The sequence below is a fragment of the Prionailurus bengalensis genome, chromosome A2 (assembly GCF_016509475.1).
Source record: "Prionailurus bengalensis isolate Pbe53 chromosome A2, Fcat_Pben_1.1_paternal_pri, whole genome shotgun sequence".
NCBI lineage: Eukaryota > Metazoa > Chordata > Mammalia > Carnivora > Felidae > Prionailurus > Prionailurus bengalensis.
The window spans coordinates 51,355,964-51,372,805 of NC_057348.1; the positions used below are offsets into that span (position 1 = coordinate 51,355,964).

The 16,842-nt window shown below is 51.9% G+C and overlaps 2 protein-coding genes across 9 annotated transcripts in view; both read left to right on the forward strand.

Annotated features, from left to right (window-relative positions):
- Positions 1–4,103, forward strand: part of IL17RE (interleukin 17 receptor E) — a 48,326-nt gene extending 44,223 nt beyond the window's left edge. For all 3 annotated transcript variants that reach the window (XM_043588069.1, XM_043588070.1, XM_043588071.1), the window contains 4 exons: positions 1,659–1,727; positions 2,224–2,275; positions 2,359–2,457; positions 2,973–4,103. In XM_043588069.1, coding sequence (XP_043444004.1) covers positions 1,659–1,727; positions 2,224–2,275; positions 2,359–2,457; positions 2,973–3,568 — 816 coding nt within the window. In that variant the 3' untranslated portion in view covers positions 3,569–4,103. The remainder of the gene's footprint in view (positions 1–1,658; positions 1,728–2,223; positions 2,276–2,358; positions 2,458–2,972) is intronic.
- A 696-nt stretch (positions 4,104–4,799) lies between these two features.
- IL17RC (interleukin 17 receptor C) lies at positions 4,800–16,720 on the forward strand. Of its 6 annotated transcripts, none has more exons than XM_043588062.1 (19): positions 4,800–5,142; positions 5,431–5,452; positions 5,644–5,796; positions 6,091–6,165; positions 6,257–6,366; positions 7,575–7,686; positions 8,009–8,053; positions 9,567–9,706; positions 9,930–9,989; positions 11,983–12,049; positions 12,136–12,317; positions 12,406–12,456; positions 13,162–13,207; positions 13,380–13,501; positions 13,766–13,825; positions 14,379–14,427; positions 15,725–15,820; positions 15,926–15,964; positions 16,058–16,720. In XM_043588062.1, the coding sequence occupies exons 1-19, from the start codon at positions 5,038–5,040 to the stop codon at positions 16,675–16,677; spliced, it is 2,154 nt and encodes a 717-aa protein (XP_043443997.1). In that variant the 5' UTR covers positions 4,800–5,037; the 3' UTR covers positions 16,678–16,720. The 6 variants fall into 6 exon arrangements, with proteins under 6 accessions (XP_043443997.1, XP_043443999.1, XP_043444002.1 ...); XM_043588063.1 differs by having other exon boundaries at positions 4,801–5,142; positions 11,995–12,049; XM_043588064.1 differs by lacking the exon at positions 15,926–15,964.
- Positions 16,721–16,842: the final 122 nt, after the last annotated feature.

Below are 16,842 nucleotides of genomic sequence, written 5' to 3' on the forward strand. Positions count from 1 at the left end.
TTCCCCTGTGTTCCTGCTTGCCTCCACAAGGCACTTGGCAGAAGTTCCCTGACTGTCTTGGGAGACAGAGTCCCTGGAAGCTAAAGTCCTTTTGCAGAATACTATAAACCACTGACAGATTTAACTCTATTATGTGAACTGAGAACAGTTTGACTAGCAGACTTTCTTCTGAGGATCTAAAATAAAAACTATAATAAAATATATCCCCCAAACCATAGCACCAATCTGACTAAGCATGGTCAGCTTTTTCCAATTCTTTCTTAAATGCTCACTTGCAGCTTGGTTACTTGTTTTGTATTCTATGAGGGCTCCCAGGCAGACAGATGGTAGCAAATGTTTAAGATTTAACACCAAGCCATGCTTAAGATTTAAGACAAAGTCACATGGGATAACCTAAGATTGAGTGCTAAAGCCATGGACTCATTTCTCTCTGTGAGCTGGGGAAAGAGCACCTTCACTGAGTTCAGCCATGGTTTGAGAGTCACTGTGTCAGCATCTGCTGACATCTGGCTGGCAAATGAGGTCTAGGACAGAGGTGGTACAGGGGTTGGAGGTGGAGAGAGTTTCCAAAAGATGGAGACTCTGGTCAACTCCCTAACCAGCACCCAGAATGTAGGGTGGAGCCATACCCTGCCTGTAAACAGATGGCAATCAATTCTGTCCAGTTTAACATGTATTTATTACATCCCTTCTCTGTATCTACCCTGTATTAGACTCTGGGAGCTACAAGAAAAGTATTTTACACAGTCTCTGCCCCTAAGGAGTTCAGTACTAAATGAATACACACTACACTGTGGAAGATAGAGGGTGTTCACATGCACACTCACATGTGATGCTCTCAATAACCTGGTAAAATAAAGATTACTAGTCCTCATATATAAATGAAGAAACTGAGGGTCAGGGAGAGAGGTAACCTATCTCCATGCAAAGATCACACAGCTAGGAACCACAAAGGCAAGAGTTAAGCCTCACTTTTTTTTTTTAATTTTTTTTAATGTTTATTTATTTTTGAGACAGAGAGAGACAGAGCATGCACGGGGGAGGGGCAGAGAGAGAGGGAGACACAGAATCGGAAGCAGGCTCCAGGCTCTGAGCCATCAGCCCAGAGCCCGACGCGGGGCTCGAACTCACGAACCGTGAGATCGTGACCTGAGCTGAAGTCGGACACTCAACCGACTGAGCCACCCAGGCGCCCCAAGCCTCACTTTTTAAAATTGTGGTCTTCTGACTTCACAACTTAGGTTCTTTCCCATGGACAAGCCATCCCCTCAGACATGTGGGACAGAGAAGGGAGGCAGGGTATAATTAGCCTCCTTGGTTTGTGAGCTGCTGGAGGACAGAGATGACATCTGTGTCTTCTTTCCTCAGGGCTTGACACAGAGTAGGCACCCATAGTATGTTTGTTGATGAATGCCTGATCGCCTGATTAATATGTATCTGTTCAGTGGTTGAGATCCAGGAATGATCACAGCAGGATCTGAGAATGAAGCAGGGGGAAGACTTTTTTTGTCAGCAGTGGCACTTGGACTTAAGCCTGGGTAGGATTTGGGTGGGGGTAAAGGGGAGTAGAAAGGAGGAAGAGCATGGGCTAAGACTCAGACTGGACAGAGCCAGATGTGACTCTATGGGGATAGTCATTCTGTTCTTTGTTCCCACAGACTCAGGGGTCAAGCCCAGTGACGCTAGACCTTATCATTCCCTTCCTGAAGCCAGGGAGCTGTGTCCTGGTAAGGAATCTTACCCTCACTCTGCACATTCCCCCATAGCATCTACTCTTCAGGGGGCACATGGGGCAAATCCAGTCTGCAAAAATGTTTGGTTTGGCCAACATGGTGTTTGAAATTGGAATTAGTTGCCACCATTTAAATATTGGAGAGTTCATATTTTAAAAAGCTGATTTCTGGCTTCTCCTCGAAAATCAGAAAACCTGGTACTGTGTCCACATTCAGGCATGGTGACAATGGGCTTGAGCTCAGTGGCATCTGATTACTTCATTCAGGGCCTGTGCCCTCCGGGTCCTCATGGACACCCTGGCCAACTTTGAGTTTATTTTTTGAGTTTGCCACTCTTGACCTGTTGTGTGCCCAGCCAGGGCTGGACCAAACACACCCTGTGCTGGAGAAATTCCCTATCCAGGGGAACTCCCCTTCTGTCCCCATTCAACTTCCCCTGGGAGGAGGGGCCACCCTGGCTTACAGGGATGGGGGGGCTCTGTGCCTTCAGGTGTGGAGGTCAGATGTTCAGTTTTCCTGGAAGCACCTTTTGTGTCCGGATGGTGAGTTCTTGGGAGAGTGGGGTGGGGTAATAAGGAGGATGGGCACTGAGGACCCTGGCTTGGCCTCACGCTGCTTGACTCAGTCTCTCATAGACACCTGGGGCTCTTGATCCTGGCACTGCTGGCACTCACCACCCTCTCGGGCATTGTTCTGGTCCTCACTCGCCGGCGCCCACTGTCAGGTAAGCACACTCGGGGGTAACCTGAGGATTCAGATCTGCACAACGTCTAGGCTGGTTGCCCCCCACCCTTCCCCTGCTTAGACTCCCTTCTCGGATAGTCAGGTCCGTGCTGCTGCACCAAGCTCTCTGCTACTCAGGGTGGGGAGCCTCAGGCCCCCTAGTGGTCAGGAATGGTTAAGGCAGAACAAAGGTCCCTCTGTGCAGGTGGTTACTGTTAAGAGTCTCTGCGCACGAGACTATTGGGGCGGAAATCCAGCTTGCTCTGCACCTGCCAAACCTGGCACCTAGACTTGGCCCCTTCTAGGGAGCTTTCATCTTATTAGCCCAAAGGCACAGTATAGGCTAAAGTTGCCTTGGGTACCCATCCACAGCGTAGATAAGGAACTGGGTTCCTACATCATACTAGTTCCTAGGCACCCTATGATGTAGCCCCAAGGCGGGGAGTGGGGGAGGGGAAGTGCTGGGGTGTCTCTTACCCCCCCCCCCACACCTTGTTCATCTGCTCCCGCCCCCAGGCCCGAGCCACGCGCGGCCGGTGTTGCTGCTGCACGCGGCGGAGTCAGAGGCGCAGCTGCGCCTGGTGGGAGCACTGGCTGAACTGCTTCGGGCAGCGCTGGGCGGCGGGTGCAACGTGATCGTGGACCTGTGGGAGGCTACGCGCGTAGCGCGCGTGGGCCCGCTGCCGTGGCTGTGGGCGGCGCGGGCGCGCGTGGCGCAGGAGCAGGGCACCGTGCTGCTGCTGTGGAGCAGTGCCGACCCCAGTCTGGCCGGTGGTCCGGATTCCGGCGCAGCGCCCCTGCGCGCCCTGCTCCGCGCGGCCCCGCGCCCGCTGCTGCTGCTCGCTTACTTCAGTCGCCTCTGCTCCAAGGGCGACATTCCCCCTCCACTGCGCGCCCTGCCACGCTACCGCCTGCTGCGCGACCTGCCGCGGCTGCTGCAGGCGTTAGATGCGCTACCTTCCACCGAAGCCGCCAGCTGGGGCCGCCTTGGGGCTCGTCCGTGCCTGCAGGGTCGCCTGGAGCTGTGCCGACGGCTGGAACGGGAGGCCGCCAAATTTTGCCAACTGAGGCTGAGCAGAGACAGGCGTAGGGGTACTGGCTGGAACCCCTGAATGAGCCTTCTACCCTTGAATCCTTGGGGTGCCACCTCGGGACTACTGGCCAAAAATCCTTACGCTGTCTGCCAACCTGGGAGCAGAGCACCTCCCTCACTGTCCCAGCCCCTTCCCCACGTGTGCCTGGCTTCTTCCTTAGGATTACCCTTTCAGAACCAGCAGGGAGAGTTGGTCTTTACTGAGGGCTCCACCGACCCCAGTCCTGTGGGGGTGGGGGAATCTTCCCACCTCTCTTCAAAATTCCGGAAAGAGTATTTTGCACATGAACCAGTCCAGGCTGGAGAGGTTGAGGGACAGGGGTAGAGGAGGCAGGAGCTATGGCAGTTCTGAGCGAGGGGTGACTTCAGGGGGTGGGAGAAAACCCCTTTCTGAGCCAGGATACTGCTTTCCCAGACTGGAGCCCAGCCCAGAGGAGGATGGAGGGAGAGAGAGAGCCTGATCAGGGAAAGAGGTTTCAGCCTTGAGTGGCCAGGACACAGGTGTGACTAAGATCAAGAAAAATAAATAAAGGTGAATATAATGGATAAGCTAAGAGACACAATGTGCTTCTCTACTGTGCTCAGGATGCTGAGTTGGAGGGAGGGTCAGCACAGCCCTGCCTGGGGGTTGTTATGCATCAGTTTGTGGGCCCAAACCCTGCGTGTCCACACCTACAACCACATATTTCACATTCTCACAAGCAATGCCTCTGAAAAGGCAAAGGAGGACCTGGAAATTCTCACTGTGAACGGGTTCAGGAAGGTCCATTTGTCATGTAGCCAGCCCATGACAACAGCACAAATGGGGCCCCCTGTCTGCCTGGCTCTGAGTTCCTTTCCTCCATACCACACTTGAGCAGAGGCCAGGAAGTGGTGAAAAGCCCACTTTCTGGTGCTCTTTGTCCCTGCCTTTAGAGCTCCTGTCCCACAAAGGGTCACTTAGTCCCAGAGAGTACGTGAGAAGGGACCTGGAGTGCCCAGTATGAGGAGATTCAATAGGCACCAAAATCCCAGATTCACGTGGCAAGTGGAAATGCCCTAAGATTGCCCAGGCCCTCTTCCTTAGGGACTCCCAGGGTGAGTAAGAGCTCCCTTACTCAGCTGTGACTCTTCAGGGGCCCCTCCCAGCTAGGTGTCAGAGGAGGAGGAGGGGGAGGAGGAGGAGGAGGAGAGGGAAAGAAGGAGGTGAGGCCACCACCCCAGTCCAAGGCTGCTGGCTCCCAGGCCTGGTGTTGGTGGGAGGGACAGGGCGGGGCGGGAACAGCCAGCTGCCTGCCGGGAGCCAAAACGAAAGCACTCTGGCTGGGTCTGGGACGGGATTCAGGACTCCCAGGAGAGGGAGTGCTCAAGCCCGCACTGGGACCCCAGGCTGAGGAGGGATTCCAGCCCCACCTGGGGCTGAGTGGGAATAAAGGTACCGTGTCTGCCCCCCCCTCTGGGGGGGGCAGGACAGGGCCTTGGGCCTTGGTGCCTTCTGGCACCTGGAAGATGCCTGTGCCCTGGTTCCTGCTGTCTTTGGCACTGGGCCGAAGCCCCATGGTCCTCTCTTTGGAGAGGCTTGTGGGGCCTCAGGATACTGCTCGCTGCTCTCCGGTAAGTCTGGGGCACTGGGAGTGTTGGGGAAGGCTCAGGGTTCAGTCTGCGGCCCATTGGGGCCCTAGCCTGGCTCCTGTCACTGTCACTACTGCCAGAACTGCCCTGGCTGGTCTGTCTGGTGCTGATGGGTTAAGAGAAGAATGGGGAGGGGGCAAGCGTTGAGTTTGTCTTCTCCTGGAAGGGACTTGAACAAGGAGCCCCGGAAAGGTGGGCAGGGATCTCAGGCAGGGAAAAATGGCTACATTCGGTGGCATAAACTCTAACTCGTCTTTACCTTCTCCCCAGGGCCTTTCCTGCCACCTCTGGGGTGAGTAGCCCTACTTTTAGAAATAAAAGAACTGCCCAGGTTGGCGGAAGGGATGTTCCAGTCCCATGCCTTTCACCACCCACCTTAAGCCCAGGAAGAGCCCAAAGCCCCTTGGCCCTCTGGGGGTGTCAGGTACAACTACCCTATGGATTCTGAACAGCTTTAGCTCTCAGTCTGCCCTTTATGCACAGATGGTGACGTGCTCTGCCTACCTGGGAGCATTGTGTCTGCCCCAGGCCCTGTGCTGGTGCCCACACGCCTGCAGACAGAGCTGGTGCTGAGGTGCTACCAGGAGACTGACTGTGACCTCTGTGTGCGTGTGGCCATCCACTTGGCTGTGCATGGTGAGCATGTCATCCCATAACTGTGTGTGTTCCCATGTGAGTGTGTATGGGATGGGCACAAGGACTGGGGAGTCTGGCAGGCAGTCCTGTGCATCCCCAGTGTTCTCCTGGAGAGCACTGGCCAAAGGATCCCCATGTCAGCCTGGTCTCTCTGTCTACCCACCCCCCCGCCCCCCCTCCCTCCCCCCAGGCCTGGCCCCTGCTTCTCAGCACTGGGCTTTCTGGAATGAAGCCAAGCCCAAAGCCAGCCCAGAGCTGGGGCCTGAGCTGGGTCTTGCTCTTGGGCCCTTCTAGGGCACTGGGAAGAGCCTAAAGGTGAGGAAAAGTTTGGAGGAGCAGCTGATCCAGAGCTTGAGGAGTCTAGAAACGGTGAGGAGAAAATGGCTGGCCCAACTGCCCCTTGCCACGGCCTTGCCCATGGCCCCTGGGCCTGACCAAACCCCTGCCCTGTTGCTCACAGCCTTTCTCCAGGCCCAAGTCGTGCTCTCCTTCCAGGCCTACCCCACCGCCCGCTGCGTCCTACTGGAGGTGCAAGTGCCTGCTGCCCTTGTGCAGCCTGGTCAGTCTGTGGTATGCAAAATAATGATAATACCAATAGCCATCTTCTAAATATGACATCTATGAGGCGTTGTCGTGTGCGTTAGCTCTGTTTGCTGATGGCAAGGCTGTGGGCAAGCCCTTTCGACCCTTTGTGCCTCAGTGTTCCAGTCTGTACAATGGGAATAAGAATAGTCCTACTTCATATGGCTGTTGTGAGAAATAGATGAGTTGGTATGTGTAAAACACCTGATGTAATGCCCAGCAGTAAAGGGTCTCAGGAAGTTTAATTTTCCCTTTCTTGTGTACTCCTTAAAAGTACCCATGGGGGTGCCTAGGTGGCTCAGTTGGTTAAACGTCTGACTCTTGATTTCGGCTCAGGTCATGATCTCATGGTTCAGTTTGTGGGATCGAGGCCCATGTTAGGCTCTGTGCTGATAGCGCGGAGCCTGCTCAGGATTCTCTCTCTTCTCTCTACCCTTCCCGTGCTCATCTGCTCTCTCTTTCTCTCTCTCAAAATAAATAAACTTATTAAAAAAAAAAAACACCCATGAGTGAGGCATTATTATTACCCTCATTTTCCAGAGAGAGAAACTGAGGCTTGGAGAGAGGAAGTCTGTGGGCTGGATCTAGTTCTTGGACTTCCTGCTGTACCATGTCTGCTCCGTGTACATACTGTGGTGCAGGGTGTTGGAGCTTCTTCCTACCTCAGGAGGCCACATGTGTTTGGAAGATATATCTCCACCCCGGACCAAATCACTCAAGCCTTTTGACTTCCCCTCCAGCCCCCAGCTCCCAGCCAATATCCTCTTGCCTGGAAAGTTATAGAATCGGAGAACATCTGCTGGCCCACCTCAATGGGCAGTCATGAGACCCCTGAGGCACTGGGTGTGAGAAGGGGTTTCTGATCATCTTAGCTTTGACCACGTGATGCAGGACAGCAGGGTTGGGCACAGGGACTCAAATAGCTAGGGCCCTTATCCCTGCCCTGCTGACACCCCTACTGAGGGGGTGTGCTTTAGAACTGGGAGCCTTTTTTTTTTTTTTTTTTTTTTTTTTTTTTTAGTTTAGAATTGAGGGCCTTTAAAGGAAATGTTAATGGGAGAATTTCAGGCTATACAGTATAGCATCATTGGTTGGGGAAAGGGATGAGTGGAGTGGTCCATGGACAGGAGCTCAGAGCCCTTGGCCTGTATTCTGAGCCCTATACCACCAGCCTTCTGCCACCCCTCTCCTCACAGGGTTCTGTAGTATTTGACTGCTTCGAGGCTGCTCTGGGGGCTGAGGTGCGAATCTGGTCCTACACTCAGCCCAGGTACCAGAAGGAACTCAACCTCACCCAGCATTTGCCTGGTAAGTGGCTCCAGGTCCTGCCCCACTGCCCCCAGTCTCTTTCTTGTCTGGCCACTGCCATTCTGCTTTTATCCCCTTCCTTGTCCCATCTGTTCTCAGGCAGGTGTCTGAGCTCCTATCCTCCCCAGGGTCTATCCCTCTTGTCTCCTCTCCCCAGGTGATACTGCTTCCCAGTGTTTGAGGAAGGTGCTTTGGGCCCTGGATAGATGGGGTGGTATTTAGGGGAAGGGAGCCCTTCCCTGTGCTCCCCATGGGTCAGACCACTCCTCTTCTTTCTTTGGCCCCCAACCCCACTGGTGGCTTTTCTGTGATCTTTCCCCAGACTGCAAGGGGCTGGAAGTCCGGGACAGCATCCAGAGCTGCTGGGGTATGATGGACTATGGCCAACGGGGCTGGAAGGAGGGAGGGACAGGGTCTGGTGTGTGAGGGACCCTTGGAGGTGGCTTCAGGTCTGGGCTTGCCACAGTCCAAATGCTCACAGAGCTCATTTAATTCATCACACATGAACTGCAGTAGCTCCTACTCTGTGCCAGGCATTGGGACTATGAAGATGAATCTCCCTTATGACAAATTTATTTATTAGTACCAGGGACATCTAGAGGCCCAAAATGTTGTCAAGATTATGGTACCCTCCCCCCACATACACACCATATATCAAGATAACAATAATGTTAAGCCATAAAATAAGGGCTAACAAAGTCAAGGCTCTGATGGTTTTTCCCAGGTACTACTTGAATTTTGTTTTTGCTTTGTTCATTTTTTTTTTTGAACTGGGGTATAACATACATACAGAAAAGTATGTAAAGAGCACTAATTTTAAAGTCCAGTTCACTTAATTTTTACATATGTATACACTTGCATAACTACCACCCACGTCAAGCTATAAGCAGTGATGTTCTTGAGCTCTTAAATTTTTTCAATTTTATTTCCCTTTTGGCTCCTTAACTTAAGTTTGGCCTGTCTCTTTGGTAATTCATTAGAAACTACTCAGCACCAGAGCTTTGAGACCACAGATATACATCATGCATTTCATATCTTCATTCATTCAGCAATGATTCACTTATTCAGCAGATATTTATTGTGTGATTACTCTGCCCAAGGAATAGTCCTAGGCACTGGAGATTAATTGGTAAACTAAACTGACAAAGATCCCTGCCTTCACAGAGCTGACATTCTAGCTGGGAGTCAGGGTCAAGGTAGGGGTGATGGAGGACACAATAAACACAAGCAAATGTGAAATATGCAGTAAGTTAGCTTGATTAGTGTTTGGGGGAACATTTGGGGAGGGGAAAGGAGGATAAGGAGGTTGGGGGTTGCAGCAGTCAGGGTTAGCCTCACTCTAGTGAAAAAAGACCCAAAGAAGTTATGGAAGGAGCCATATGGGTGTCTGAGGGAAAAGGGTTCCATATGCAGAGGGAACAGCCAGTACAAAGAGCCTGGAAGCAGGAGTGTATCTGGTGTGTTTAAGTAGAGAGGGCAGGGTGTCTGCACTAGATTAATTAAGGACAAGAGTACTAGGAAATAAGTTAGAGTGGTCAGGGCAGCCAAATTGTGTAAGGTCTTGCAAGCCGTTATAAAGACTCTGGCTTTTACTCTGGAAGTAATTTGGGGGGTCATCAGAAGGTTCTGAGCAGAGAATGATTTATCCTACAGTGGTTACAGGATCATTCTGGCTGCAGAGGGAGAAGAGTGTGTCAAGATACTGGGCTGGCTGCTGGGGACAAAGTCTGGTCTGAGATGAGGACACAGGCTCTGCCCTCTAGGGGCCTTCCAGTCTCAGGAATTTGAAGGAACTCCAAAGGGTCAGTCAAAGGGGTGTGACCAGGCTTGGGTATGTAAAAGAAGTGATGGAGGTCTCTGTCTCTTTGCCTCCCACACAGCCCTGCCCTGGCTCAATGTGTCTGCCGATGGTGATGATGTGCACCTGGTGCTGGACGTCTCTGAGGATCAGCGCTTTGGCCTCTCGCTGTACTGGAACCAGGTCCAGGGTCCTACAAAACCCTGGTGGCACAGAAACCTGGTGAGGCCTCCCTGTCCCTAAGTCCATTCCCACTCTAGGCTGATGCCCATGCTAAGGATGTGAGTGCATTATCAAAAGGGACCCTTGAATACAACACAGCGACCCCCACCCAAAGCAAGGAATATTGGTGGGGGAATAGCTACTTGCCTGGTTTCCTTGACTTTGGCCTCCAGCCTTCCTCCTCCTCATCTCTCCAACTTTCCCCCTTCTGCTTGTCCCACAGACTGGGCCACAAACCATTACCTTGAACCATACAGATCTATTTCCCTGCCTTTGTATTCAGGTAAGAGAAGAGTCCAGCTAGATGCCAGGGGAAGGGTACTGGAGAATTAATGAGGGGGGTGCCCCTTACCTTCCTTGTCTTACCACCCTCCACTCTCTTCTTTGAGGTGGGAACTATTGCTCCCTAGGGTGACTAGCCCTCTCCTGACCTTTGCTGTCCTGTCTTCTGCCTGTTGCAGACTCTGGATGCTTTTCCTGATCCTCTATCCACAGGACTCCTACTTATGCTTCATGGCCCCATTCAAATGTCACCTCCTCCTTGAAGCCTTCCCCTACTCTTCCAATTGTCTCTTTGTGCTCCCCTGGAAAGTAGAAAATGTGCTGTGAACTCAGACTGATTTGAATCCTGACTCTTGCCATTTGCTAGCTGTGTGACCTCTCTTCCAATTGTCTCTTTGTGCTCCCCTGGAAAGTAGAAAATGTGCTGTGAACTCAGACTGATTTGAATCCTGACTCTTGCCATTTGCTAGCTGTGTGACCTCATGCAAGTCACTTCACCTCTCTGAGCCTTTTTTTTGTCTGTAAAACGGGACTAACAGTACCAACTTCATAGGACTCATAAAAGGAAGTATCCAGGCTTCTGTATGTTGGCTCTTCCCTCTTCTTCTTTTTTTTAAGATTTTATTTTTAAGTAATCTCTACACCCAGCTTGGGCCTCGAACTTACAACCCTGAGATCAAGAGTCACATGCTCTACCGACTGAACCAGCTTGGTGCCCCTCTTTCCTCTGAAAGATATCTGATTCTATGTCTAAATGGTCATCAGGTCCCATCTGTTTTACCTCTGATATTAATGTCTGTCATTCCCTCTACCTGAAATGCCCCACCCCCTTCTTTTCTGTATAATCAAATCCTTCCAACTCAAGTGCCACCTCTTTCCCAGAGCTTTACCTCAATTCCCTGGCCTCTCCTATCTTCCAGTCTTCTTGCACTTGTCTTTCCTAGTCCATTTGTCACTTCCTTTCTTATTTGGGCACCTGTTTCATTTCTTCTTGCATATAACAGATGCTCAATAAATGAGGGATCAATTTATTAATATATATATACATGTCTTATCCTTACTACAACTGAGAATTTGTAATTTCCTTGAAGGTAAGGAAATAGTACCTAATTCAAATTTAGTAACTCCCCCAGAGCCTTGCACAATGCCTGGCATGTAGTGGGTGCTAATTAAGCCTGTTAAAGGAATGAATGAATGAAACTCTCTAACTAGCACTGTGATAGGACACATAACAGACGTTCATGAAACGTTTGCTGTGATATAAACGTCCTTACTGCCATGCACAATGCCTGCTACATAGTGGGTGGTCTTAATTAAAAGTGTGCTGAGTAAATTAATGTATTATCTATATATCTTAGCACAGGGCTAAGCAAAGAATAGATATGCTTTAAAAGTCTATTGAAAGAAATGGGGTGCCTGGCGGGCTTAGTAGATACAGCATGTGACTCTTGATTTCAGGGTTGAGAGTTCAAGCCCCACACTTCAGGTAGAGTTTACTAAAAAAAAATACACACACACACACACACACACACACACACACACACACACACACATTTATGCGCTCCTGGAAGGAAGTAGAAGCCTGGGGGCCATTTTTCCTGACCATACGCATTACTGTTTTTCTACAGAAGAGTATATATATATATTATTCTGAAAGAATAAATGAATGTGTCCTTAACACTTACCATACCACCTGGCACATAGTAGGTTCACACAAAATGATCATGGATTTAATTATCAATGTCCCTAGTGCCTACCACAGTGCTAAGACACATAGTAGATACTCACTAGAAATCTGTTGAATGAAGATGTTGCCAGATAATTGGCATAGAGCTTGCTGGAAGAATAAATGTGTGCAACTCTAGGACTTTGCAAAGGGCAAAAACACTGGACAAGTGTTTATGAAATATCAGTTGAATGAATGCATCCCCAGTGCGTAGCAGAGGCTAGGCTCCTGGAGGGTCAGCTCAGTTGAACTGACTTGTAGAACCCAGTTTCTTTTCCAGGTGTGGCCGCTAGAGCCCGACTCTGTCAGGACAAGCATCTGCCCCTTTAGGGAAGGTGAGCAAACTGGGGCTGGGGCCATGGTGGTAACAGTGCAGGTGGATGAGTTCTAGGTGCCCAGTGACCCCGCCCTCTCCTTGCAGACCCCCGGGCACATCGGAACCTCTGGCGTGCAGCCCGGCTGCAGCTGCTGCCCCCGAGGGGCTGGCGGCTAGATGCACCCTGCTCGCTGCCTGCTGAGGCCACTCTGTGTTGGCAGGCACCAGGCGGGGGCCCCTGCCAGTCGCTGGTCCCGCCACTGCCACCAGCAAATGTCACTGTAAACGTAAGTGAAGTGGTGGGAGGCTCCTGGAAGGAAGTGGAAGCCCAGGGGGGCATATTTCCTGATCCCACCTATTACTCTTTTTCCACAGAAGGCACTTGAATTGCCGTTGCTGAATGTCCACCCCAACCTCTGTGTCCAGGTAAGAAGGGGGCATAAGAGCTCTGGGCTAGGGGCAGGACCCAGAGTGGACCCCGCCCCCCCCCCCCCCCGATAATTCACTGTCTTCTGGACCCACTTTATCCTTGAATCACTGGAACAAAGTAGTTACTTCTGGGAGTTCCAGTATTGATTTTAGCAGTGCCATGGGACTCTGGGCAAGTCACTTTACCTCTCTGAATGTCAGTCTGTTTAATGGGGATGATGATAGTAAATACTTCATAGTAGTGGCTAAAACCAATACATGTTCCCACCCTGTAGAGCTTATGTTCTAATGGAGAAAGGCAGACAATAGACCTACACACTATGTTAAAATTGTATCTAAATACTATGGGAAGGGTGGGGAAGGATAAAGGAGGGTGGGGGTTGCAATTTCAAGTGGAGCAGTCAGATGAGGCCTCTTGGTGAAGGTGGTTAGATGAGAAGGGAATGTATAAAGACATGAAAAGAGCTAATTTAGGGTCATAAGGCCCTTTAGCACAGACACTCTCACAAGGCTAAGGCTGAGAAAAATGAAGTATTTGCTAATCATCCAGCCTTGAACCCTGATCTTGCCTAAGATTAGGTCCAGAGTGCAGACCCCCCCCCCCGCCCCCGCCACATGACAGGCCTCCCCTTACTGTCCTACCCTTTATGGCCTTGGCTCTCGCTTTTTCCTGTGTTCCTAACCTTGGCCCCTTCTAAGCAGGTGAGCAGCTGGGAGAAGCTGCAGCTGCAAGAGTGCTTGTGGGTTGGTGAGTGAAGCCTGGAGAAGGCTGGGGCAGGGCCACTGTAATAGGGATGAAGCCTGGAAGTGCCAACTCTTGGGGGGTGAAGGTCAGGCACAGGAATGGGTGGGTGGGGGGGCAAGTGGCAGGCTCCAGCAAGTTTGGGTTTCACTCAAGACTGGGCTCTTACCCTTTCCAGACTCCCTTGGGCCCCTCAAGGATGATATGCTGTTGGTGGAGACACGAGACCCGCACAACAACAGATCACTCTGTGCCTTGGAACCCAGTGGCTGCACCCCACTACTTAGCAGGGCCTCCACGGTGAGGGCTAGGGGACCCTCCTCCATGCACCTTTCCAGTTCTGTCTCAAGCCTGGCCTCAAATTTTCACAATATTCAATTTCCCCTCCTCGGTTCCGGCCCTGTGCTGGTGTCTGGGAATGTGGGGGTGATTCAGACCTAGTTCCTGTTCTCAGAGGCCTCTTAGTAATCTCCATGCCCATTCCCCCACTATTCTGCTCAGCTGCAGCTTGGTGGTCTCCTAAATGTGGTACCCCTAGGTGATAGTCCCCTTTTGTCTTGGCAGAGGGCAGCTCGCCTTGGAGAGCAATTACTACAAGATCTGCAGTCAGGCCAGTGTCTGCAGGTGAGTAGGTGGCAGGAGGGCCCTGCTCCAATGCCCAAGGGCAATAGGCCTAAAACTCTGTATTTAACTTCTTCCATCTCTTCCTGTGCCTCACAGAGGGCACCAGGGAAACTCTCACTCTTCCTAGGTAAGGGCCTCCTCACTGTCCCCCTAGTACCCACTCACCATCTATTTGTGCTTATGTGTGTCCAGCCCTAGGGAAGCCAAGAGTTGAAGAAGCATAGTTCCTGTTCCCAAGTTGCTCACTGCTGGCTAGAAACCAGAAAACAAATAACCAAATTCATATGTGCTAAGCATTGGGTTCCATGGAAAGCTTCAAGGAAGGGACATTGTGCCAGATCTGGCAAGGAGGAAGGCAATAGTCCAGCCAGTAGGCATAGCATGATCAAAGGCAGAGAAGAGAGGCTTGTGGGGAACTACAGTGTGTGTGTGTGTGTGTGTGTGTGTGTGTGTGTGTGTGTGAAATATGCATAGCTGAGGCTGGAAATTTGGAGATCAGGCTGGCCAGAACTTGTGTTGTGGGGCCATGGTCTTGGTTTTGTTTGTCTTACAGCTGTGGGATGATGACCTGAGGGCACTGTGGGCCTGCCCCATGGACAAGTGTGAGTATTACAAGAATTGCCCTTCCCCCTCCGTACCAGGAGCTGGAATCTAGACAATCTTAGGGGCAGCACATGCAATGGCCTGTCTTTCCCTGGCTCAGATCAATCAGAGGGACACTCCTTCCTTCATTCAAAAGCCAAGAAGAGAGCTCACACAGAGTCTAGCATCACCAAAAAGGCACAATCCCTGCCCCCACCGCAGCCATAGAAAGCTAGAAAGACATTAGCTAAACAATCACTTACATTTAGTAAATGTGAGTTATTGAAGCATTTGCTATAAAATGTCTAAAACCATGAATGCAAATAATGAGGACCTGACTTAGATGGGGTGAGGCCGGGAAAAGGTTTGACCTGTTCTGAAGGCTGAGCTGAGTGAAGTGGGGGAAAAATGCTTTTTTGAGGAACTTCAAGGTGGCCATTGTGGCTAGAGGGTCTCGAGGGGCAGACCTCTATCACAAGGATGCAAGGGTCATCTAGGGCTTTGGGAGCTGATGTAAGGAATTGGATTTTATGTTAAGAGCAGTGGGAGCTTCCTGAAAGGCTATAATCAAATTTGTATTTTTAAAAAAATTTTTTTTCAACGTTTATTTATTTTTGGGACAGAGAGAGACAGAGCATGAACGGGGGAGGGGCAGAGAGAGAGGGAGACACAGAATTGGAAACAGGCTCCAGGCTCTGAGCCATCAGCCCAGAGCCTGACGCGGGGCTCGAACTCACGGACCGTGAGATCGTGACCTGGCTGAAGTCGGACGCTTAACCGACTGCGCCACCCAGGCGCCCCTCAAATTTGTATTTTAAAAAGGTCTCTGGGGCTGCCATGTAGTAAATGAACTGGAGGCAAAAAAGAGGTCAGGGACACCGTTTGGAAGGTTGTTGGAGTCATCAAGAGAGTGAGGTCAAGGGTCCAGCAACACTACGCTTAGGAGACAATCTTAGCTGACATTTGAACACCTACTATGCCCAGCATTGTAAGTGCTTTGTGAGTATTAATACATGTAGTCCTCACAACAACTTTATGAAATAAGTACTAGTGTTAACCCAGTTTTACAGAGGTGAAAACTGAGGCAGAAGATGAAATGACTTTTCCAAGGTCACCCAAATAGATGGATCTATGTTCATATATTGACTCTGACACTACATGCTGTGGACTTCGGGCAAATCTTTCCATTTCTCTGAGTCCGTCAGTCACATATCGCAGCCCCCGAGATCTTTTAAATCTTTGAGTTTTTCTCCTTTGTGAACTGGGGTGAAAGTGTATGGTATCTAACTAGCCTATCCTCTCCCCTGGGTCTCCTAGACGTTCACCAACGCTGGGCTCTGGTGTGGCTGGCCTGCCTACTCTTTGTCGCTGTGCTTTTCCTTCTCTTCCTTTTCAGAAAGGATCAAGTGAAAGGTGAGCGCTTCCGGGCTTCCGCACTCCCCAGAGACAGGGCTGGGAGTTCCCCTTGAGAAGGTGGCAGCCGAGCTCATGGGCTTCCCCGCCCCTCTTCCCTAACAGGGTGGCTGAGGCTCTTGAAGGAGGACATCCGCGCGGGGCGTAAGTGTGAGCAAGTGCCAGGTGGGGGGCCGCCCCTAGCGGGCCGGCCTCGGGCCGTCTCACGTCTTCCCTTCCCCTCGATTTTTCTGGCAGCTGCCACCAGGGGCCGCGCTGCTCTGCTCCTCTACTCGGCGGAGGACTCTGGCTTCGAGCGCTTAGTGAGCGCCCTGGCGTCGGCGCTGTGCCAGCTGCCGTTGCGCGTGGCCGTGGACTTGTGGAGCCGTCGTGAACTGAGCGCGCAGGGACCCCTGGCCTGGTTCCACGCGCAGAGGCGCCAGACCCTTCAGGAGGGCGGCGTGGTGGTGCTGCTCTTCTCACCTGGGGCCGTGGTGCTGTGCCGGGAGTGGCTGCAGGATGGGGCTTCGACTCCCGCCCCGCAGGGCCCGCACGACGCCTTTGCAGCCTCGCTCAGCTGCGTGCTGCCTGACTTCCTGCAGGGCCGGGCGCCTGGCCGCTACGTCGGGGCCTACTTCGACGGACTGCTCCACTCAGATGCCGTGCCTGCCCTTTTCCGCAGCGTGCCGGTCTTCTCCCTGCCCTCCCAGCTGCCCGGCTTCCTGCGGACCCTGCAGGAACCCGGCGACCCCCGCCCGGGGCTGCTGAGAGAGAGGGCGAGGCTAGTGTCTCAGGCCCTGCAGCCTGCCCTGGACCAGCTGCTTAAGGCTCCCGGGGATCCCGGGGACCCTGAGGACGGGACGAGGGATGGCACGTGAGGCAGGGGAGACAACTTGAATAAAGGCAGACGCTATTTTTCTATCCGTGCCTCCGGCATGTGTCTGTGACCGCGCCACTAGCCGATCAGCACACCGGCGGCCCTTTAACACCCGGACAGGTGCAGCCCGGCGCCGCCTCCGGTTGGCTGACGTGGGGTGACGCAA